Raw genomic sequence first — 24,359 nt, forward strand, 5'->3', positions numbered from 1 at the left:
GACGAACGTGATAATAGTAACTCTGCAAAAGAGCGGTTAATTTGAACTCGACTTTAAGTGCGATGAGCAGTGGCTTTAGTTTGAAGCATAAAAACATGTTTTAGAGAACGTAAGATTACCGACAGGCTTCCTAGTTATTGAGCTTTTTAACGTCTTTGTGGTGTTACACACATTTTACTACTGCCTTTCTGGAAAAAAAAGTATTTTCATTTTACATGTGTTTAAAATCAGCATTTCGTGGATGTAACTAATAGATGAATAGAAAGACAAAAAAATATTAACTCCTGAATCAGTGATCAAACTAGTATGTCTTACTCTTCCTCTCTGTGTATTTTATTCAAGGTAAGTAACGAGTGGCAAATATATTAGTGTAAATCAGTATCAATCAAGATCTGTCTTATGTCACATGCAACTTTGTGTCAACTAAAAACCTTGTATTTTCCGTGTTCTCTCTGAGAAAGGAATGTGTAGAAATCATTGATTAAATGTATAATACATATATAAATGAGAAGCGGATTTTTTTTATTTTTATAGAAGCTATCTCTCTAAATTACTAACAGTTTGCTGATATGAAAACAAATATTAATAAACAGGATAATGACAATTTGTTGTTAAAACAATGTATAGATTAAGTTTCCCCAAGTTGCTTATCTTTTCTTGACATACTGTATGCCCTAAATTGTTCCACATCCCTAAAATTTATTTTTCTTTATGAATCTAAGGTATGAATGAATAAAAATGTGGATAGATGAAGTTTCTTCTCTATCAGATATATATAACACTTTCTGATTCCCTGTCAAAGAAGATATTTGTACAAGAAAGGGCCACAAATTTTAGTTGTGAAAATATTGCTGCAGTAGGCCTACACTTTGTTATGTAATGTTTCATTTGCCTTCCACTGCACGGCAGCTTACAGACATAAGCTGGAGATTTTTAATTAATGGAATGAAATATTTCTTACACACAAGGCCTCTCACAAATGTCCTCAGTGTGGGGTCACCAATATTCTGATCGATACAGTTTATTACAGAATACTCTACATGTAAATATGGAATGTTGTCTACAGTGATTCCTCTTAGAATACCCAGGTTTGCAGTTAGTCACAGCAAACTTTCCAGATTTGGCAACAACAATACTGTGTGTGGCACTGGATTAGTCATTATACAGCGAATATCTTACAAAGTTGTTGAGGCTTTCATGGCCAGTTGTTGATATATTGCCTGTTGGTATCTGTCCTGAGATCTTCAGTTGTTTAGTGCCATTCATGCTGACAAAACGTCAGGAAAATCATTGAACAAAGGCTGGCAAAAATTCCCAAGACAGATGTTAACAGGCAATACGACAGTGAATAACATGGTTTGCTGTCAGTTTCTTTGTTCCAACATGTTTGATGAAGCAATTTTGGTTCCATTATGTATGCTACATACCTGATTTTTGGACTGTTTGAGAAGGATGCTTGCAATAGGTATATCATCTTGTTGGGATATTTTCAGTATTTGTCAATCAGTTTCCAAGATGTGTCAGACTGTTCTATTGTTTTGTTGTTAATCTGCTTCCTTAGGTTAAAAGTTTCAGTTTTAAAAGTTTGCTTAGCCCTATTGTATTTTTCCTTGAAAATCTGCATAATAGTAACTTTATAAAGCTGGTTTAGCTCATGTACTTGCTGCCTGAGCATAATCAGATTTGTTGGGAGTTTTAGTCTAGGATTACTTCCATTTTGACAGTGTTTAACTACCTTCTGGATTTCTCTGACTGGACAACTATGTTCATAATGATGCATTAGGGTTGAGTAGAATTCATTCCATTTCTCATCTGACCCTTTTACCTGGTACACAGAATCCCATTTCTCATTCGCTAGTTTGTCTTTAAGAGCGTTAATATTTGAGGTATTCAGCATTTGTTTCTGTAGCACTTATTTTAGGCACAACTGAATTATTGTGTTCTATCACCTGACAGAAGTGGTCAGAATAAAGAAAATCTAAGTTACTGTAATTTATCTTATCTATAACATCTTTGTTGATTACAGCATAATCTATTCTAGTGGAACATGTGTCCGTCACTCTGGTGTCAGAGTTCACTATATTTACAAGATTATATGTGGTCAGTACATCACTGAGTTTCAAGGTTACTATGCTATTTGAGTTTGCATCTATGTTAAAGTCACCTAATATAGTAAAGTCATTAGAACCGGCCTGACAAATAACACTACAAAGTTTATCCATAAACAGCATTTAATCAGCATTTGGTGGCCTATATACTCCAATCACTTTATGCTTTGGTAACTTAAGATCATTACTGTGGAGTACAATACCTGTCATTTCAATTGATCCTTCTTTGGTGTGGTGTTCAAGAAAGGAAATTTTTTTAGCTTCTATATCCTTATTGACATAAACTGCCACACCACCACCTTTATGGTTTTGCTTACATTAACTATTTGCTAGTATGTAACCTTCTAATCTATAATATATTATTCTACTGCATTTTAGCCCATGTTCCATTATTACTAGTACATGTGGCAAGTATTCCTCTATGAATATTTGTAGAATGTCTAGTTTGTTTCTGAGATATTGCACATTAAGTGCATTAACTTTAAGGCTGTTATCCCATCTAGTTTATTTACCATCTTGAACAAATCAAAATTGTTTGAGTTGCACTTTTTACAACATTTTGCATACACTGGTTTTTTAGAACTGACCTGCAATGACTGATCACTTATTTCACACCCTGGGTTTTCTTTGCGTGAACGGGACTCCGTAATATCCGAAATACATCCCTGAAAACTATTATTATGGTCCTTTATTCTAAAAAAGTCTCATAGTTGTAGCCCATCGCAATGGGAGCTTTCTCCACACTGTCTCTCTCGCACAGTTTGCTTATGTAGGAAACTACCTTGGCCTTCCCTTTCTTATTTAAGTGGAATCCATGTTTTGTATTTTCATCACGACTCATCTTACTTAAGTCTATCAAATGTACATGGCTAAATTTATCACACAGTTTCTTTAGCTCGGAATTGTAGTATCGATTCTCCTAGTTTACGCATGACCACAGTGGTAAATCATGTCGCACTGGCACGTTTGTGATGACAATGTTCATTTGAAATAGTTTTGGTAATATGTTACGGAAGCATCACAGGGCTGTCTTGCTTTCATTTTTTTATACGTTGTTGCTGCCGCCAGTAATTACAATGTGAGCGTCTTTATTCAATTGACTTGTTTCTGTTGTAATATTCTCCACCACTGCATTTAACATTGCACCAGGCTTGATTTTCGCGAAAACTGAATGCTTTGAAGGCTTACTTTTGCGAAAACGTTTGGATAGATCTTTTCCATGACTGTTGGCATACAGGAGCCCTTTGGTGCATCTTAAGGTTGGCAAGTTCTTTTTTGGTTCTTTAGTGGGAGTTTTGTGATTACTTTCTGGTCCGTTTATGTCTGTTGTGTTACCACAGTCCGCTACTAGTGCTGAGAATTTGTTTGATAATGGTATCACTGGGGCTGTACTTACATGTAGTTCTGGCCTTTTTTTTTTTTTTTTTTTACATGATGTCACCCAGTACAGCAGCACCCTTACATCATGGGTCAAAGCAGATAATTGGGATTGGACGCCTCCGTTGACCCCTAATATGTATGTAATTTGGTTCATTCTACATTCCAGAATGCGCTCCTTCATTGTGGTATTTACAGAATATAATGTGTGAATGAATGAATGAAATGACTGTAACCATTCTGTTAGTGATCACAAAAAGTTTGGCAAATGCCATATGCTTCACAGACTTTTACATGTTCCATTTGTAAATCTATGCCATTTTATCAGCAGATTTTCATTCTGTATCATTATTTCAATTATATTCTACGGCACACTATAAACTGTGTGGCAGGGTATTCTGTTTATTGAACGATAAATTAATATTTCTGCTTGTTACAGTTATTGGTGGGAAGCAAAGTTGTTTGTGTGCTTCATTGAAAAACATTACTATTCAAATATTGTGCTCCTGTTTTCCAGTAGATGGTGTGTTAGGGGTATAAGAATTTTTATAGTTCCCATAATTAAAACTGATTCTTAAAATTTTCTAAATATGTTAAATTAATAAAACATTAACCATCTTTCTCTGACCATCTGCCATTTGAAATTTTTTAACATTTCTTTTACAGTCACCCAACTTCAATCAAGCTTGTTACTGTTTTCACCACTCTTCATTTTGTACTTTGCCCCCTGGTAATTCAGCTGGATATGGACCAATACCACAGAAGAGAACTCTTTTACATACACTGTAGAATATGAGACCATCTCATGCCACATATTTCAAAAATATGTGAGCCAGTTATTATTAGCCTTGATCATTTAATTTGATTCAATAATGAGCTTTGTGGCATAAATGTGATGATGTTGTGGTATTCAGTCCAAAGATTGGTTTAATGCAGCTCTCCACATTAATCTATCATGTGTCAGACTCTTCATCTTCGAATAACTACTGCAACCTACATCCATTTGAACCTGCTTACTGTATTCATCCTTTGGTCTCCCTCTACAATTTTTAGCTCATACACTTCTCTCCAATATTAGATTGACAAAACCTTGATGCCTCAGAATGTGTCCCATCAAGTGATCCCATCTTTTAACCAAGTTGTGTCATAAATTTCTTTTCTCCCCAGTTTGATTCAGCACCTCATTAGTTATGTGATCTCCCCATTTGACCTATATTCTTCTATAATACCACATTTTGAAGAAAGCATCTATTCTCTTCTTATATGAACTGCTTATTGTCCACATTTCACTTCAGTACAAGATTACACATCAGAAAAATACCTTTAGTAAAGATTTCCTGACTAATCTGATAGTAGATGTTAACGAAATCCTGTTTTTCAGAAATTCTTTCCTTGCTATTGCCAGTCTGCATTTTATATCCTCTCTACTGCCAACAATCAAGGTACATTTGACACACCAGTTGTTGCCTGATCATCAAAGTTCAGGAATGTCAAGCCGGTTAGTACTTGGATGAGTGGCTGTCTGGGAACACCAGGTGGTGTTGGCTCAGGGACATGGATGTCACTGAATTGGCTTCCAATTGAAACACTTGCACCTGGCCATTGAGCCCTACAACACTTATTATTACCCTCTCTACTTCAGCTGTCGTCAGTTATTTTGCTGCTAAAATATCAAAACTCTTCTACTTCTTTTAACGTATTTTTCCCTAATCTAATTCCCTCAGTGCTGCCTCTTTTAATCTAACCACATTCCATTACCTTGTTTCACTTTTATTGATCCTCATCTTATAACCTCTTTTCAAAACACTATGCATTCCTTTGCTGCCTCTGGCAGAATAACAATGTCTTTGGCAATTCTCAATTTTTTTTTCTTTGGTTTCATTTACTGCTTGCTCAGTGTTCATATTGAATAACATAGGGGATAGTTCACAATCCTGTCTCAGTGCCTTGTCAACTTCTGCTTTTCTTTCCTCTCCTTTGGTTCTTATAACTATTGCCTTATTTCATAGAAGCTATGTATAACCTTTCGCTCCCTGTACTTTATCTCAACTATCTTCAGAATTTTCAAAGAGTGTATTCCAGCCAACACTGTCAAAAGCTTTCTCTAAGTCTACAAACGCTATTAATGTAGACATGCCTTTCTTTAATGTACCTTGTACGATAAGGTGTACGATCAGTATTGCCTTGCATGTTCTTGTATTTCTCTAGGATCTAAACTGATCTCCCATCACAGCTGCCAGCATCTGCGTTCTTTGGAAATGGAATTATTAAATTGTTCCTGAACTCTGAGGGTATTTCATCTGTCTCTGATGTCTTGCACATCAAGTGATATAATTTTTTTCATGGCTGGATCTCCCAAGGATCTCAAAAATGTCATCTACTCCAGGGGCCTTGTTTTGACTTAGTTCTTTCTGTACCCTGTCAAATTCTTCTTGCATATCATACTTCCCAACCCATTTTCATCTACTTTTAACTTTCTGTAATATTGGCCTCAGGTTTATTTCCCTTATATAGACCCTTTTTATATTCCTTTCAACTTTCAGCTTTCCCTTCTTTACTTAGTACTTGCTTTCTATCTGAACTCGTGATGCTCATACAACTGCTTCCTTTTTCTTCAGAGGTCTCTTTAATCCTCCTACAGGGTTTCTCTTCTACAGCCTTGCATTTGTCATATAACCATTCATGGTTGATAATTTTGCAATTTCTGCCAATCTCATTCTTTAGATGTTTTTAGTCCCTGTCACCTCTTCATTTGCTGCATTTTCATATTTTCTCCTTTTGTCAATTAAATTCAATATTTCCCGTGTTATTCAAGGATTTCTACTAGTTCTCATCGTTTTACCTATTTGATCCTCTGCTGCTGCTGCTGCCCCTGAAAATGTCTTACAGTTTAAAACTTGATTTCAAAATCTGTGCCATACCATTATATAATCAGTCTGAAACCTTCCATTGTCTCCAAGTCTCTATTTCATTATTTTTCATACAACTGGCTTTGTCAAAGTTTACAGTGGTGTCAAGTTTCATAAAATAATCATTTACATATACAGAAAACAACTAGGTTATTTAAGAACTAAAAGATTTTCTTTATCACTCAGGAAAAACATATATTACAATAATTATTTTCCATGAATTCTGCAATTGAATAGAATTCACTGTATTTCAAGCGAGTTTGTAATATGCTCGTATATTTATGTAGCAGTACTGTATGAGCTGAGTGTGGTAGCTTAGTGAAAAATTCTCTTCCACATATGTGACATACTCTTAAATCAAGTGTTAACAATGATTAAATTATGCTGTATGCAAAATGTATGAGCTGCAGTTACTTGGCACTGATTCAAATGCTTTTCAGAAATCAAGACTTACTGCATCCAGATGATTGTCTTAATTCATGGTGTTCAGTATGCCATGCAAGAAAAGCATAAGTGGGTTTCGCATGATGAATGTTATTGGAATCTGTGCTGGTTCTCATGGTGAAGGTCACTAGGTTTGACATACCTCATTACATTTGAGCTTAGAGCATATTTCAAGATTGGCTCTGAGCACTATGGGACTCAACTGCTGTGGTCATAAGTCCCCTTATTTCAAGATTCTTTAATAGGATATCATGATATTGGACTACAGTTTGGTGATCACTTCTACTACCCTTCTTGTAAATGGGAGTGATATGTCCTTTTTTCAGCTATTGAGCACAGGTTTTTGTTCAATGGATCTACAATATTATGGTTAAAAGAAAGGCTATGTCAGTTGCAAATTGTGTATAGAATGTGGCAGAGTCTTCTTCTTCTTCTTCTTCTTCTTCTTCTTCTTCTTTCCTTCTTCTTCTTCTCCTCCTCTCTCTCTTCCTCCCCCCTCTTCCCCCCCCCCCCTTCAGATGCCGTAAATTTCCAAAGGAAGTCATTGTCATTTTCACTTTAGTAGGTATGCTAATGTATTTTAATGTGTTATGTATGCTGGTATAATGATAAACCCAGCATAAGAAGTGTGATAAACCCAGCATAAGAAGTGTGATAAACCTGCATAAGAGTTGCACTTCTTCCATTTTACATATCATCTTTATATCAGTGATATTGTGCTCATACATACTAAGGTTGTGATAAACTCTATCAGGGACACCATCACATGTTACTTTACCCCATACTGATATGTGGAATATATCATGCTAAATTAACTAATTACTAAATAACAAAATAAACTATTTCAAAATAAAACAACAGAGAATGCAGGAAAATGAATTTTTTGAAAGAGATGAGACAGGATTCCATTGGGTCCAGGATCTAGTTCAATTTCTCAGCGCTGCCAACAATAATATCAACACCATTCATCATTTTGAATGGTGCAAGAATGTACCTAGGGGTGGTATCGTATCTTCCTTTGTAGAGTAACATTTGAGAACCAGTTCACCACTTCTGCTTTTGTTTTGCTACCATCAGTTTCAGTTCCTGTGTCATCTGTGAGACTGTGGGCACTAAGTTGGGTGGCACTGACTGCCTTTACATATGACCAGAATTTTCTTGGGTTTTGTGAGTGGTCTTTTGATAAGATTCTGATATGATAGGCTTAATGAATTATCCTTCTGACCAGTCAAATGCATTTCATATAACATCTATCTATAACATAGATGCTTTAGTTTACACATAATGTGCAGCTGTTACAGTTTCTGTTGCAATTTCTTTACAGAGATTGTATACCATAGAGGAACCCTCCAATAGCAAATTCTCTACTGGGTACATACTTATCCAGTGCTTGGTCAACTTTTTTTCTAAGCTTAAGTCACATTTCCTCTACATGCATTTGTTCAGAGCTAAATGTTTCGAGGTCTTCCTTGTGATATACAAAACAACTCTTTATCTACTTTACTAAACAATTAAACAATGGAGAATCCAGGATGAAATGCAACAATATTATGAGAAGGAAAGTTGCTGCTAACCATATAGTGAAGATGCTGGGTCGCAGATAGGCACAACAAAAAGACTCTCACATTTAAGGCTTTAGGCCATTGGCCTTCATCAACAATAGACACACACACACACACACACACACACACACACACACACACACACAAACAAACAAACGCATCTCACACACATGACTGCAGTTGTGAGTTGCATTTGTGTGTGTGTGTGTGTGTGTGTGTGTGTGTGTGTGTGTGTGTGTGTGTGTGTGTGTGTGTGTGTGTCTATTGTTGATCAAGGTCAATGGCCGAAAGCTTTAATTGTGAGAGTCTTTTTGTTGTGCGACTCAAAATCTCCGCTGTGTGGTGATTAGCAACTTTCCTTCTCATAATATTGTTACTAAACAATTAAATCTTTCTACTTGTTGTATTTCCCCATTGTACTTTGGTAATCACGGTTGTTGCAACTGCCTCATGGTAATTAATATTTGTTTCAGAGTGGACATCCTCAGTTATATCTGGTCTGTTTGTTACATTAGATGTAGCATACTTCTGTCATGTATATTCTTCTGAACTATTTTTTTAACTGTTCTAAGCAATTTTCAGGGAAAGCATTTAGTACTGTTTCACTGTCATCATGCCCAACATTTACAAAACTGTATGTTTCATATCACAGTCTGAAGTTTATGGCTGGGAATAGTTGTAAGAAGTTCGTGAAGAGACACTCTTTCAGAATGTTTGGAAATTTTACTGTGAAATTTATGAATGAAATATAGGCTTGGAGAAATGGAATCTAATAATAAAATCATACAATAATTTATGTTAAGCTAGCCTAATTTCACAGTTAATAGAGAATAGAGAAGTTATATTATGTGTAGTGGACTGTTAAGGCAGCCAGTCCACAGTGAAGTAGCCGGAAGGGCACGCGTCAACTCACGCCGTCTGGCGTTAAGTCTGGAACAGGATTCGTAATGAATGTGATAAAGAAAAGAACGTAGCTACTAGAACACTTAACTTTTATATTGTCCTTTGGTATACAGCATTCTGGATGATACAAGTGAGACTCTATCTTGAGGTACATGCAATGGTACAAATGGTTAATGGCGCCTTGCTAGGTCGTAGCCGTTAACTTAGCTGAAGGCTATTCTAACTGTCTCTCGGCAAATGAGAGAAAGGCTTCGTCAGTGTAGTTGCTAGCAACGTCGTCGTACAACTGGGGCGAGTGCTAGTATGTCTCTCGAGACCTGTCTTGTGGTGGCGCTCGGTCTGTGATCCTGACAGTGGCGACACGCGGGTCCGACATGTACTAATGGACCGCGGCCGATTTAAGCTACCACCTAGCAAGTGTGGCGTCTGGCGGTGACACTACATTATGTACATAATCTTTTGATGTTTGGTAAATAATTGTCCCTTTCATCAATAGAACTTTAATTTTCTAAGATGCTAAACTTGTTGCTAAGCTTAATTTAGTAAGACGTACCTGCTTATTCTTGAATAAATTATCATAATTTCTGACTTCTGACTTCCTACCTGATAAGTCTACTTATTTCCAGCTTTTTATAGATGTTTACTCTGTTTTTTTTTTTTAGCCTATGATCACTTATAATTCAGAGTGGTTCAAGACTGTTTCCAAATGTGGTGAAAAATCATTGAATACTATATAATTTCTTTATACCTCAGTGGAATGTAATAATGAATATTTATGAAGGAGGACCAGTAACTTGGATTACTAAATTTTATTTTTTCCAGTTTCTGTCAAAAATCTGTCTGTGTGGTTACTAGTTTTGGACTACATTGTCTATTCTCAAACTATGGCTTGTAGTCCGAAACCCGTCACCACAAATGCAATCTTTTGAATGCAATTGTGACTGACTGAAACTGTAGAAAATAAAAAATAAAGTAATTTGGTCTTTTACATGTCCATTTTCTATTTATTTTCTTCTGGAGAATCATATTAATTACAAACATGATGTTTCTCTTGGTAAATTTCTACTAACACACAACCCCTGTAATTTCTGAAATCATACCTAATCTTTCCCACTAACACATCATTCCTTATTTTACGTAGAATATCTTGTGCTTACTTCTAAGCAATTTTTTTCTATTCTGCATGAGACTATCAACGTTTTGAGTAGGCTGTCTTATGCCCACACCTGCCACTACCCAATTCCTCTTCCCTGCCTTAAGAAGAAACATACGGTTCTAAATACTTGGAGTAAAATATCTATTTTGATGTTTTTCTATGAGTTGTATTGGGAGAAACATTCTTTAATAGTAATTACTCATTAGCTAATTTTCCTCTTTGTGAAATGAATAGTTCCTTGATAACTAGTTGTAGGCATGTTTGCTAATCAGCTTTGTTGTGTCTGATATGACTGAGTTTGGGATCTTGATCAGTACTTCTGTGTCATCAAAAAACATTACAGTTATCAAACTTTCTTTTAACGTCCCTGGAACAGAAATTACAGAATTGGTTGTTTTGATATCAATTGTGTAACTGAAAGGAGCCCACAATGCTGTAAGTAATTTTCATCATTGCCCATATTGCTTTAGTAGTGCTGTTATGACAGAAGTGATAAGCCAAACTGCTACTCTGCTCATTACTAGCAACATATATCTGAATATTCTAAGCTGTTATGGAATATCCTCCTTTGTTAATTGTCCAACTAGAATAACGAAAGAATCTCCCTCATCTATAGATCATGTAGCTACAGATATTGATAGTAAAAAAGTCATATTGTTGTCCAAAACCTGGGCCTATCAGACCACCTCTGCCAGATCTTAAAAACTAACATTCATGTAGAAACTCCTCCTAAATTATATACATACAAAAGAATGTTTTCCAAATCAGCCCTGTATGAGTTTAAATCCCAGCTAGAATATGAAGATTGGGGGGAAGTCTATGCAGAAACTAATGCAAATCAGAAATTTATCAAGTTCATGTCAATTTTTAAACTCAGATTTGAAGAGATGTTTCCCAAAACTCTTTATCAAATTAAAACTACAAAGAGAAATCAGTGGGTGACTACAGATATCAAAAAATCCTCAGAAACTCTTAGATATCTCAACTTCATAAAAAATAATCAATCTAACCCAGAAGTTCTGCAATTCTACAACAAGTACAGGAAAATATACAGAAAGGTGCTGCTAGCCGCAAAAAAACTTTCAAACGACAAAATATTACTTCAAGCTGAAAACAAGAGCAAAGCAGCCTGTAACATCGTCAAACAGGAAACATCTAACTCTGCTAAAAAGGACCTCAATTCACATATTAAAAACAAAGATGTACCAGTAGGTAACCCTAAAAAATTAGCTGATTTTGTAAACTCATATTTCAGTAGTATTGCAAAAAAATTACAGCAGAAATTTCCAGATACGTATGATTTACCTACTCAGAACCAGCCAACAAACTCAATGGTGCTCTTGCCAACTACAGAAAGGGAAGTGGCACTAGTAGTAGACCAACTAAAAAATAAAACTTCAGTAGGACTTGATGAAATCCCAGTCTGTGTAATTAAAGAATGTATAGACTCCATAAAGGGCCCATTAACAGACATAATTAATGAATCTTTCGAATCTGGATACTTTCCAGAGTACCTAAAACTAGCAAAAGTTATACCTATCCTTAAAAACAGAGATGTGGAAAATGTAGAGAACTACAGGCAGATTTCTATACTGTCTATCATTTCTAAAATAATAGAAATACTAGTCAAAAAGAGACTGCTGAATTACATGAATACATATATACATATAACCTTCTTTCCAATGACCAATTTGGTTTTAGGCCCAGAAAAGGCACACAATCTGCTATAGCACAGTTCACTAAAGAAAGGCTCATTCCATCTCAAATCAACTAACAGTCTGAACCTTGATATCTCAGATTTGGATGAATTTTTTCTCAGGTAATGTACCCACTAACACTAGTTTACATTTGACATTTCAAATTTTTCTGAACTTTGGTTTTTGAGTTTCAAGGGTTTAAAAATAAAAAAAACCTCTGTTTTTGATCAATCGATGATTGTTTTAAAATGCTGTAACTCAAAAACTATACAACCTAGAGAGCTCAAACTTGCACCATTGTTATCCTCTAAGAATTCTCTCCAATTTGATATGTAACATGACTATGCTACCTAAATCAGAAAATTTTAAACTATTCCAAAAAAACATTTTTTGAAATTTCCAAAATACGTACCCTCGGATTTTTTTATAAAAATTATATATGTTGTCCAGACTAAGTGACTACATGCATGAAAAATTTCAAGATGGGATCTCAATGGGTTCTTGTATAAATTATTTTACTACTGCAATACACACTAGTGAGGTGAAAAGCAGACTATTTCTAGGCTATGAATACCAAGGTAGACCTATGTAATTCTAACAAACTTAAATTATTATGTTAGCCTTTTTATGCAACATTACCCTCTTCTTGTTTGTTAATTCATTAAATGATATTTTAGTGTGAGGATAAAATACATAAAAATATAATAACTTAAGAATCTTACAATTTTATACAACATTCACTTTTTATTTAAAAGAAACTTTATATTTTTGTTATAACCTTTAATCACCAATAATTGCGTGGATATTCAAACACACTCACTTAGAAACAATAGCTGGTTACATGATAACAACTCAGTACCTCTTATTCATCTGCCGTGCCGTGACATGCAGCCAGCGCCATTTGTAGGAAGGTGGCACTCCCGCGCTCAGCCGAGTTGCAGAGCGCCTCTATCGCCGTTTGCGTGTACTGTCGTGGTGGCACTGTTAAATGTCATGGCACTGTCACAACACTTTTCCCCCCTTGAAAAAAAACACTCACTGCCTTGGAGACATGGACAGTGCGGAGACATCCATGGCCTCTTGTGAGGCCCCGAGAAAATCCCGCGGAGAGACACGAGAGTATGGTCGAAAATGTCCAGGACGGAAGCTCGTGCGTCGAACGTGCCTCCTGGACGAGATGATGGGTGAAAACTCCGGAGCAGCATCCGTAGGTGTCGTGGACCTGGGGGTGTGCTCCAGCGAGATGGGTCCCGGAGAAGGCGGCGTCGCGACTGGGGCCAGTTCCGGCGTACTCGGAAGCGGTAGTGACATTGGCTGCATCAACACGTTTGGTAGATCGGCAGCAGCGACAGGACTGGCTTCTTGAGCTGGTGGAGGCAAAGGAAGGGGCGGTGGCACCGGCGTGGCCACTACTCGTGGGCACATCTGGTCGTAATGGCGAACAACTATGCTGTCGTCCGTACGTATTTCACAAAGCCGGCGGCCGCGAACAGCCTTGACCACTCCTGGAATCCATTTAGGTCGAGATCCATACCCTCGTGCCCACATGTCCGCTCCCACCGAGTATTTTCCCGCACTAGGGGACACAGCACAAGGCCTGACAGGGTGAAGCAGGTGCAGTAGAGTGCGCGGTTGGCGGCCATGCAAGAGTTCAGCAGGGCTGCGATCACCCAGAGGTGTGAAGCGGTAAGAACTCAGAAATTGCAGCAGAGCGTCATCTGTGGAAAAATCACTAAGGAATTTTTTCATCTGGCTTTTGAAAGTGCGGACAAGGCGCTCGACCTCCCCATTCGATTGCGGATGGAAGGGCGGTGCTGTAACATGATGAATCCCTTGTCCAGTACAAAACTCACGGAAGGCCTGCAAAGAGATCTGAGAGCCATTGTCCGTGACGATCGTGAGTGGAAGACCTTCTAGCACAAAGATTTTGGACAAAGCCAGCGTCGTCGCCGCAGTGGTGGGCGACGGACATCGAACAACAAATGGAAACTTCGAGAAGGCGTCAGTCAACAGTAGCCAATAAGTACCGAGGAAGGGGCCGGCAAAGTCAGCGTGCACCCATTCCCATGGCTGCGCCAGATCAGGCCATGGAGAGGGCATTGTGCACACTGACCACACGCAGCAACCATGTGGGCAATGTCCAAATCAATACTGGGCCAATAAACGTGCCTGCGGGCCAGGGACTTAGTCCGAGAAATACCCCAATGACCTTCATGCAACAGTTTGAGAACATCTTTGCGAAGAGAGGCTGGCACCACGACCCATGGAGATGCGCCATCCGTGGCCAGAAGAACAACACCATTACGAACAGACAGACGAAGGCACAAGGCATGGTAGTTGTGAAGGGGATCCGATGCCTGGCCCTTGGTCCTGTCCGGCCAACCCCATTGAACAAAACAGATCACCTGACGCAGGACCGGGTCCCGCTGAGTAGCTGACGCGACCTGCGAACCTGTAAGTGGAAAACCCTCGACCGCACGACGTTCTTCCTCATCAATGTGGAAACAGAGGAGTTCATCACGATCGAAAACCGGGTCGGGGCCCATCGGCAATCGCGACAATGCGTCAGCATTGGCGTGCTGGGCCGTGGGGCGATAGTGAATCTCATAGTGAAAACGAGACAAGTATAAGGCCCAACGTTGCAGGCGGTGAGCTGCCTTATCCGGAAGCGACGACGATGGGCTGAACAGAGAGACCAGCGGCTTGTGGTCAGTGATGAGGTGAAACTTAGAACCATACAAAAAACGCTGAACTTTTTTAGAGCATAAATGATAGCGAGCGCCTCCTTTTCGATTTGAGAGTAATGCCGTTGCGCATCGTTGAGGGTCTTGGAAGCATATGCGATGGGTCGTTCCTTCCCATCCTCATACCGATGTGCAAGAACAGCCTCTAGGCCATACTGTGACGTGTCAGTCGCCAGAACCAAGTGCTGACCCGGACGGAATGTGACAAGACAAGGCGCTAACTGCAAATGAGCCTTCAGGCGGACAAAAGACTGCTCACACTCGTCGGACCAACAGAAAGGGACGTTTTTGCGTAACAGCTGATGCAGAGGATGAGCTACCACCGCCGCGGATGGAATGAATTTGTGATAATAAGCAATCTTGCCTAGAAACGCCTGAAGTTCTTTGACCGTAGATGGCCAGGGTAGAGCGTTAATGGCCGCAACGTGCTGACGTAGAGGACGTATACCCTCACAGGACAAGTGGAAACCAAGATACTCAATGGAGGGTTGGAAGAACTGTGACTTGTCCAGATTGCACCTCAACCCAGCCGAATGCAAAACCCGAAACAGGGAACGCAAACTGCGAAGGTGCTCCTCAGTGGAGGCCCCCGTGACAACAATGTCATCCAGATAGTTTATGCAGCCGGGAACGGAAGCAGTGAGCTGTTCCAAAAACCGCTGAAAAATGGCCGGCATGCTAGCGACGCCAAATGGTAACCGCTGGTACTGATACAACCCACAAGGAGTGTTGATGATGAGAAATTCCTTGGAAGAAGCATCCAACAGCAACTGATGGTACGCCTCCGATAAGTCAAGTTTGGAAAAGAACTGGCCCCCAGCGAGTTTGGTAAATAACTCCTCAGGACGGGGAAGAGGATAAGTGTCAATGAGGCTCTGAGCGTTGACAGTGGCTTTAAAATCACCACACAATCGCAGACTCCCGTTTGGTTTAGAAACCACCATGATTGGCGATGCCCATTCGCTGGAGGTAACAGGAAGGAGAATCCCGGAAGCTGTTAACCTGTCTATCTCAGCCTTGACAGGTGCACGCAACGCCACCGGAATAGGGCGTGCCCGGAAAAACTCAGGGCGAGCTGTAGGTTTAAGAGTAATGTGGGCTTCAAAATCCTTGGCAAGACCCAGACCAGCAGAGAACATGGACGAAAATTCAGAACACAATCCATCCAGCTGTTGATACGGAATATCCTCAGATATGAGGTGCACATCATCATCAATGGAGAACCCGAACAACTGGAAAGCATCATAACCGAACAGGTTATCAGTGCCCACATGATCCACCACATAAAACGTGAGGGGCCTAACAACAGACTTGTAGGCCGTGGAAGCATCAAACTGGCCAATGATAGGAATTTTCTGTTTATTATAAGTTCTCAGATTTCGCGTAACTGGAGACAAGGGAGGGGAGCCCAACTCCAAATACATGCGAGAATTAATGAGAGTTATTGCAGAGCCAGTGTCCACTTGCATGCGAATGTCTTTATCCAGAACATGAACAGTAACAAACAACTTATTCATTTGAGAAAGCACACAGTTAACATCCATGTCCGATGCCTCGTCCTTGTCGACAGGAACTTTAGCAGGACTGACACACAGAAGCAATGTGGCCTTTTTTCCTACATAAATTACACGTGGGTCAACGTTTTGTACACGCGGCCCTGTCATGCTGTACGAAACAATGTGGACAAGAAGGAAGTGCGGAATGAACCTGCTTCTGTGGTTGCTGTTTTCGCTGCGAGCGTTGCGGCCCAACGTGACGTTGTTTACGCGAGTGAACCGCCGCCACATCTTCTTCCTCCTGTGAAACAGGCAAATTGTCTGTGTCGAAAGTTGAATGTACAGTGCCTACATCACACCACGCGTCTATTTGCGTGCCAGCAGCGTGAGACACTTCAAAGGATTGAGCGATGCTTAGAACTTCCGACAATGACGGGTTTGGCAGTTGTAGGGCACGTTGCCGAACTTCTTTATCAGGAGCAAGCCGTAGAATAGCATCCCTAACCATTGAATCAGCATAAGACTCATGATGAGTGTCCGTGACAAACTGACATTTCCTACTCAGACCGTGTAGTTCCGCTGCCCAACCCCGGTAAGATTGATGGGGCTGTTTACGACACCGGTAGAACGCCACGCGGGCAGCAACGACGTGGGTGTTTTTTCAGTAATAGTTAGACAATAAGTCACACATTTCTTGGAAGGACAGAGAGGCAGGTTCCCACAGAGGAGCTAACTGAGATAGCAGCTGATAGATCCGTGGAGAAATCCAAGATAGAAATAACGACTTACACATAGGAGCATCGACAACACCGAAAGCCAAGAAGTGTTGCCGCAAACACTTCTCATAATCCTCCCAGTCTTCAACGGCCTCGTCGTAAGGAGGGAATGGAGGCGGAGAAGAGGAAGACAGAAGATGAGTAAGCGATGTCGGCAACGCCTGAATAGCAGCCGTCAGCTGTGTTTGTTGTTCAATGAGCGCTTGCATAAGCTGTTGCATGTCTGCCCCATCACGAACACACAAATCCACAACGCAGTGAAAATATCCCATCCTCGTCGCCAAAAAGTGTTATAACCTTTGATCACCAATAATTGTGTGGATATTCAAACACACTCACTTAGCAACAATAGCTGGTTACATGATAACAACTCAGTATCTCTTATTCGACTGCCATGCCGTGACATGCGGCCGGCGCCGTTCGTAGCTAGGTCGCGCTCCCGCGCTCAGCAGAGTTGCGGAGCACCTCTATCACCGTTTACGTGTACTGTCGTGGCGGCACTGTTAAATGTCGTGGCACTGTCACAACAATTTTCAAATAGGGTCAAGGCTCTAGTTTTGGCCACTACCCCACTTATGGCCACCTTGACGTAACGGGTGCAATTTTAAGCAATTTTAAAAGTACTGATGACTTTATGGATGAGTTTTTGGACACTCTAATGAAGGTAAAAACTCATTCATTTATAGCTAGTCAGCAGAAAGAACACTTACAGCGAAATCAAGGACAATTTAACTGAAGGCCATGTAGTAGTAAACTGTGATTTTGCAGAAAACTACTCTTTCGTAGTACAAGATGAAATACAATCATTCCACTGGACTACCACCTGAGCTACCCTGCATCCTTTCATCATATATTATAAATGGGAGGGAAAACTAAAACATCTGCAGTATGTCTTCATACCAGATTGCCTGGTATATAATACAGTCGCTTTCTATGTATTCCAGAAAAAACTGCTAGAAATCATAAAGCAAACCTTGCCTTTTGCATTTAAAAAGATTACTTACTTTTCTGATGGCAGTGCTGCACAATATAAAAATAAGAAAAACTTCCTTAATTTGTGTTTGCATAAAACTGATTTTGAAGTTGAGGCAGAGTGGGAGTTCTTTGCAACATCCCATGGCAAGAGTGCATGCGATGGCCTTGGTGGAACTGTTAAGCAGCTATCTGCTGAAGCCAGCTTACGAAGGCCATATGACCAACAAATCTTAACACCCAGATCACTTTATGTATTTGCCATGGAACACATAAAAAACATTGACTTTGAATATTGCACAACAGAGGACTATGAACTGACCAACGAATACTTACTTCCTCGGTTTAGTGAATGAAAAGCGATTATGGGAACCCAAAAGTTTCACTCATATAAACCCTGCACAGAGAGTCGAATTACTGTCAAGCCTTATCATTTTAGTCTGGATGAGTCTCTTGAATATGTGACAACACTGAACCAAATAACACAGTCACATATGGAAAATATTGCTGCTAGGTTTGTGACAGTAGCATATGATGACGCTTGGTGGTTAGGATGTATTGAAGAAAAATACAATAACATGTACCGAATAAATTTTTTACACCCAAAGGGTCCAGCCCAGTCTTTTACTATCCACAAACAAGAGATATATTAGATGTCCCAGGAAATACTCTTTTACAAACAGCGAATCCAACAACAGCTACAGGAAGAACCTACACTTTTTTAAGTGCTAAATAAATGAAGTTGTCTTCTCTTGCTTTGGAAAAATATCTTAAAAGATCATAAAAGAAGCACATTTAAATTATGTTACACCAACCATCACTAAACACTAAGCTGTGTAAATACCATATGTATCAAATTTGTAAATACCAATTAGTATTATAAATACAGTTATATCCATGCAAATATCAACAAGTTAATCTTTTTCCCAAGTGAAATTACTTATATGCCAATTTCTAATATAAGGAACTTGTTGTAAATGATTACAAATAACACTGGAAAACCAAGAAAAAGATAATCTCTGCCATTTACAACTAAGGATGAAGGTGAGTGGCTTTATTCAAAATTTTAACTTGTAGCATGTATATTACCAATTAAAATGTGTTCACTTCCTTCTGACGCATAGTTAAAAGAATCATGAACATTAAATTAAAACAACACTACATCATTTAATGAATTAACAAACAATAAGAGAGTAATTTTGCACAAAAAGACTAACATAATAATTTAAGTTTGTTAGAATTACATAGCCTTGAAATAGTCTGCTTTTCACCTCACTAGTGTGTATTGCGGTAGTAAAATATTATTTTATACAAGAACCCATTGACATCCCATCTTGAAATTTTGCATGCATGTAGTCAGTTAGACTGGACAACATTTATAATTTTTATAAAAAAATCTGAGGGTACGTATTGTGGAAATTTCAAAAAATAATTTTTTGGAATAGTTTAAAATTTTCAGATTTAGGTAGCATAGTCGTGTTACATATAAAATTGAAGGGAATTCTTAGAGGAAAACAATGGTGCAAGTTTGAGCTCTCTAGTTTCTATAGTTTTTGAGCTACAGCATTTTAAAACAATCATCGATTGATCAAAAACAGAGGTTTTTTTTTATTTTTAAAACCTTGAAACTCAAAAACCAAAGGTCAGAAAAATTTGAAATTTCAAATTTAAACTCGTGTTAGTGGGTACATTACCTGAAAAAAAAATCATCAAAATCTGAGATGTCACGGTTCAAATCATGTAGTACAATTGGTTGATTTGACATCGAATGACCCTAAAATAATTTTAGAAGCATTGGACAAAGGTGAAAATGTAAGTGGTATCTTTTTAGACTTGTCAAAGGCCTTTGATACAGTTGACTGCAAAATCTTACTTCATAAATTAGGGCAAATAGGAATAAGAGGTGTGACAAAGAAGTGGTTCAAATCATACCTGGAAAACAGAGTTCAACAAGTTGAGATATCACAAGTTTCAAACAATTCCCTTGTAAAACACCTGTCTGACCCAGAACATGTGAACATGTGAATGTAGGCCCAATATTGTTTCTTATATACATTAACGACTTCCCACAAAGTATCAGACATGGAGAAAAAATACTTTTTGCTGATGACAGCAACATAGTAATAACAGGTGAAAATCCAACACAACTGTCAGAAAGAGCAAACGAGGCTCTCAATGATGTCCACAACTGGTCATTAAAAAATAAAGTATCCCTAAATGTAAAGAAAACTAACTACATTAACTTCCACTTGAACAAAAAACACAATGCCACTAGAATGAAAGTTAATACGAGGGCCGTTCAGAAAGTAACCTCCGGTTGATTTAAAAAAATACACCAAGTTAAATAAAAATATTTTAATATATACATCTTACAACTACATCTTTGCACTATTTTTCTACATAGTCTCCATAGCGATTGAGGCACTTATCGTATCTCTTCACAAGCTTTGAAATTCCTTCTGCATAAAAATCACCCGCTTGTGCCTGGAGCCAGCCTGTGACCGCATCTTTGAGCTCTTCATCGCCATCAAACCGCTGTGACCCGAGCCATTTCTTCAAATGCATGAAGAGGTGATAATCACTTGGCGCCAGGTCTGGGCTGTAAGGTGGATGGTTGATAACGTCCCACTTGAAGGACTCAAGAAGGGCCGTTGTTCTGCGAGCAGAGTGAGGACGGGCGTTATCGTGCAAAAAAACTATACCGGAAGTCAGCATACCACGGCGTTTGTTCTGTATAGCCCGTCGTAACTTTTTTATTGTTTCACAGTACACGTCTTGCTAACGTGACAGAAAGTCTAATGCAGAGGCCATTCTTTGAGTTTTGTGGTGGTCGGTAAGAATTTTGGGCACCCATCGTGCACAGAACTTACGGTAACCCAATCTTGCTGTCATTATCTCGTACAAGAGAGTCTTAGAAATCTGTGGAAAACCAGTAGACAACTCCGACATTGAGAAATGTCGATTTTCACGAACTTTTGCATCAACTGTCTGAACGAGTTCGTCAGTCACCAATGATGGTCTACCACTCCTCTCTTCATCATGAATGTTTTCTCGTCCACTTTTAAATAAACGTACCCATTCACGGACAACTCCTTCACTCATAACTCTTAGTCCTTACACGGCACAAAGCTCACGATGAATAGCTGCTGCAGAATATCCTTTGGCTGTAAAAAACCTTATGACAGCATGCACTTCACATTTGGCGGGGTTTTCTATTGCAGCACACATTTCAAACTGCCACAAAAACTAAACTAGCGCAGGTACGATGTTCACTCGACCACGGCTTGATGCCGACTGACCTGTTGAGTGCGTGAACGCACAGATGGCGTCGCTACTACCCCCCACAACCCGCACTGTGACCACTCGGAGGTTACTTTCTGAACCGCCCTCGTAATAATGAATTAGAATGTGTAACAAGTACCAAATTCTTAGGGATGAATGTAGACAGCCAACTGAAATGGACAAACCATGTCAACTTTTTGGCAAAGAACATATCCACAGCATGCTATGCTCTTAGAATCCTTGCACCGGTATGCAATAATACCTGTCTTAAAATAACATATTACGGATATCTACACTCAGTCCTCAGCTGTGGGATCGTATTTTGGGGAGCAAGTGCCAATAACATTCAAACTGTGTTCGAAGTACAAAAAAGAGCCATAAGGATAATAACAAACAGCAACAACAGGACCCACTGTCTAGAATTATTTATAAATCTGGATATTCTGTTTCTTGTGAGTATATCTTTCAGAACATAATGCTCATTAAGAAAAGTCCTAATACATGACCATGAAACAAGATCTTGTCACCACCTCCATCTAGATAGGAAGAACAAGGCAAAGATGCAAAAAAGTATATTTTATAATGGGATAAAACTGTATAACAAATTACCACAGGAAATTAAAGAAATAAATGCGCCCCTCACTTTCAGACAAAAGCTTAAAACCTTCTTAGTAAGTAAAAGTTATTATACTGTAAAAGAATATTTAACATAGATGTAGATTTTTAGCAACATATGACATTATCACCAAAATATGATGTAATTATAAATGTGTGTATGACTAGTTATAAAAACTACACAAAATATGAGAAATCTGTTTCAATGTAAATATGTGTTCATGTATTATAAACTGATGACATCCAGACAATATATATTGTTCCATGGATGAATAAATAAATAAATAAAAATAAAACAAATCAAAACTCAATATTCTGTCTTTTTTATTCTTAGAGTGTTCCAGAGTATTGGTGAATCTGTGCTATTGGTAAATCTGTGCTTTACTGCAGCCAATGTCTTAATTCCTTGCATGCTAAGTACATTACAGTCTCAAAGTTAACTCTGTTTCCTAAGCACCAAGTGTTATCTTTGGACTGAAATTTGATGATGCAGTAATTTGTATTTGGCAGGGTCTCGAATTTGTTATGGCAAAGGAGTTGGTACCACTTGAAGGAGACTATGTATGTGAACTTGTAATTAAGATGGTGCAAACTACTGAAGAGGATCAGTATGATCTCAGCCGTTGCTTAGCCATTGAAGGTAATGAAAACTTGAATCGTTTACATAAACAGAAACTGAGCAACACTGTATTGACTTTTCTTTCTTTCTTACACAGCTATGTATAAAAACAATAAAGGATTGTGTTTCGATATTTATGAGTTCATGGGTATTTTACATGGGACAGAGCATTTCGTGACAGTTCTCCAAGCCAAGGTTTGTTTTAATGTGTGTATAAACTAAAAGCAAGATTGGCCATCACCATGGACATTTTTGAGAATATATGTTGATTTTATTAATTGAAACATGTTATGAATTTACGATTTCAATGTATCTTCATTAAATTTTAAATATTTACTCTTTGCAGTAAAATGTGTTATATTATATTTTTCTGTTCAAGATTGGAGGTCCTTGCATCATTATCCACCTCACAGATGACTCAGGACAATCAGTTACTTATTCTTGTACATATTGCATGGACAAAGGAAAATGGATTACAAATAACATGCCTCAACTGATCTTTCATCCATGCAAGCTGTTGTTTCAACTTCCAGTAAGCAAAAATAATTACTGAATAAAATCATTCACTTAACCCTAAAGTGTATATTTTATTAACTTCAATGGAGGTTAGGAGCTTTATACTAGACATAAAAATACAAATTCTCTCCACCTTATAAAATCTCAGGCTTCCAACTGTGCTGAGTGGTCATAAATCCACCAGCTTTCTTCCAATTACTTCTCGGCCATTGTCAAGTAGTAACTGATGGTCATGTGGTAGCTGCTTTCAACCGTATACTGGATGCAATGTCACCAATGCTCAGTCCATCACTGTAGAAGTCAGTGCTTCCATACCACATCTGCTGTACCTGCTTCAATCTCATGATGGTTGAATTCAAAGCTCAATACTGTGCTCAACTGCAAACTACCATCTTTGTTGATGATGTTATCCAGTATTTTCACCTTTTAGCTTCTTTTAACTATACTATTGCTGAACCCATTAGATTTTCTAATGATAGAGGTGTTGTTGACTGCAATTTCATGTTTGTTTTCAATGTATTTTTCTGGTGAAATTGAATACAATTTTATGCCCATTTTCAATGCATTCTTTTGTGTAACACGGTTGCAAACACATCTTAAGTTCAATCAGCATTGTTCTATTGTGAACATGTTCCACCCAATCTAATACTGTCCATATTCTTGTGGTATTTTGTAAATGCAAGGAGTTGCGGGACCTACATTATCTTTCACAGGACTCATGAGTTGATGTAGTCTAGTTGGAGACTTGAAGCTTGACCTGTTATGTCTCTTTAGTAACCATCTAACCTTCGCAGTCACTGAACCATAAAATGGCAAAACCCTAGACTTTTTAATTTCCTCATTGATGATGCTGTTTTTGGATAGCTCCTAAAATTGCTTGCAATATTTGTTTGTTGTTGTAACCATTCTCACAAAAATCTTTTTGTCAGTGGTTTAATTCTTGTGTTAAAAGGTCAGAGATAGCTTCTACTTGACGAACCAAGGTCCTTAGAACTGTGTGCTTTTGAGGTAAGTGGTGGTGGTTAAAAGTGTGACAATGCTAGTACACATAAGTTGGTTTTCCATTTGTACTGTGGCCAAGACATCCATCAGAACCTCCATCATGGACATCTACATCTATATCTATACCCTGAAAACCACCATGAGGCACATTGTAGAGGATACGGTCCACTGTACCAATTAT

The 24,359-nt window shown here is 38.6% G+C and overlaps 1 protein-coding gene across 1 annotated transcript; it reads left to right on the plus strand.

The window, feature by feature from the left end:
• Positions 1 to 228: 228 nt before the first annotated feature.
• LOC126263404 (uncharacterized) lies at positions 229 to 23,213 on the plus strand. Its single transcript, XM_049960499.1, has 4 exons — positions 229 to 342; positions 22,552 to 22,681; positions 22,758 to 22,855; positions 23,040 to 23,213. The coding sequence occupies exons 1-4, from the start codon at positions 307 to 309 to the stop codon at positions 23,211 to 23,213; spliced, it is 438 nt and encodes a 145-aa protein (XP_049816456.1). The 5' UTR covers positions 229 to 306.
• The last annotated feature ends 1,146 nt before the right edge of the window (positions 23,214 to 24,359 follow it).

The sequence above is a fragment of the Schistocerca nitens genome, chromosome 6, assembly GCF_023898315.1.
Source record: "Schistocerca nitens isolate TAMUIC-IGC-003100 chromosome 6, iqSchNite1.1, whole genome shotgun sequence".
Taxonomy (NCBI): domain Eukaryota; kingdom Metazoa; phylum Arthropoda; class Insecta; order Orthoptera; family Acrididae; genus Schistocerca; species Schistocerca nitens.

Excerpts from the sequence above, each read along its gene's own strand:
- LOC126263404 (XM_049960499.1), top strand. The coding sequence starts at position 307 with ATGTCTTACTCTTCCTCTCTGTGTATTTTATTCAAG. Across the intron at positions 343-22,551 it reads CTCTGTGTATTTTATTCAAG|GGTCTCGAATTTGTTATGGC; the intron begins GTAAGTAACGAG and ends TGTATTTGGCAG. Across the intron at positions 22,856-23,039 it reads TGACAGTTCTCCAAGCCAAG|ATTGGAGGTCCTTGCATCAT; the intron begins GTTTGTTTTAAT and ends TTTCTGTTCAAG.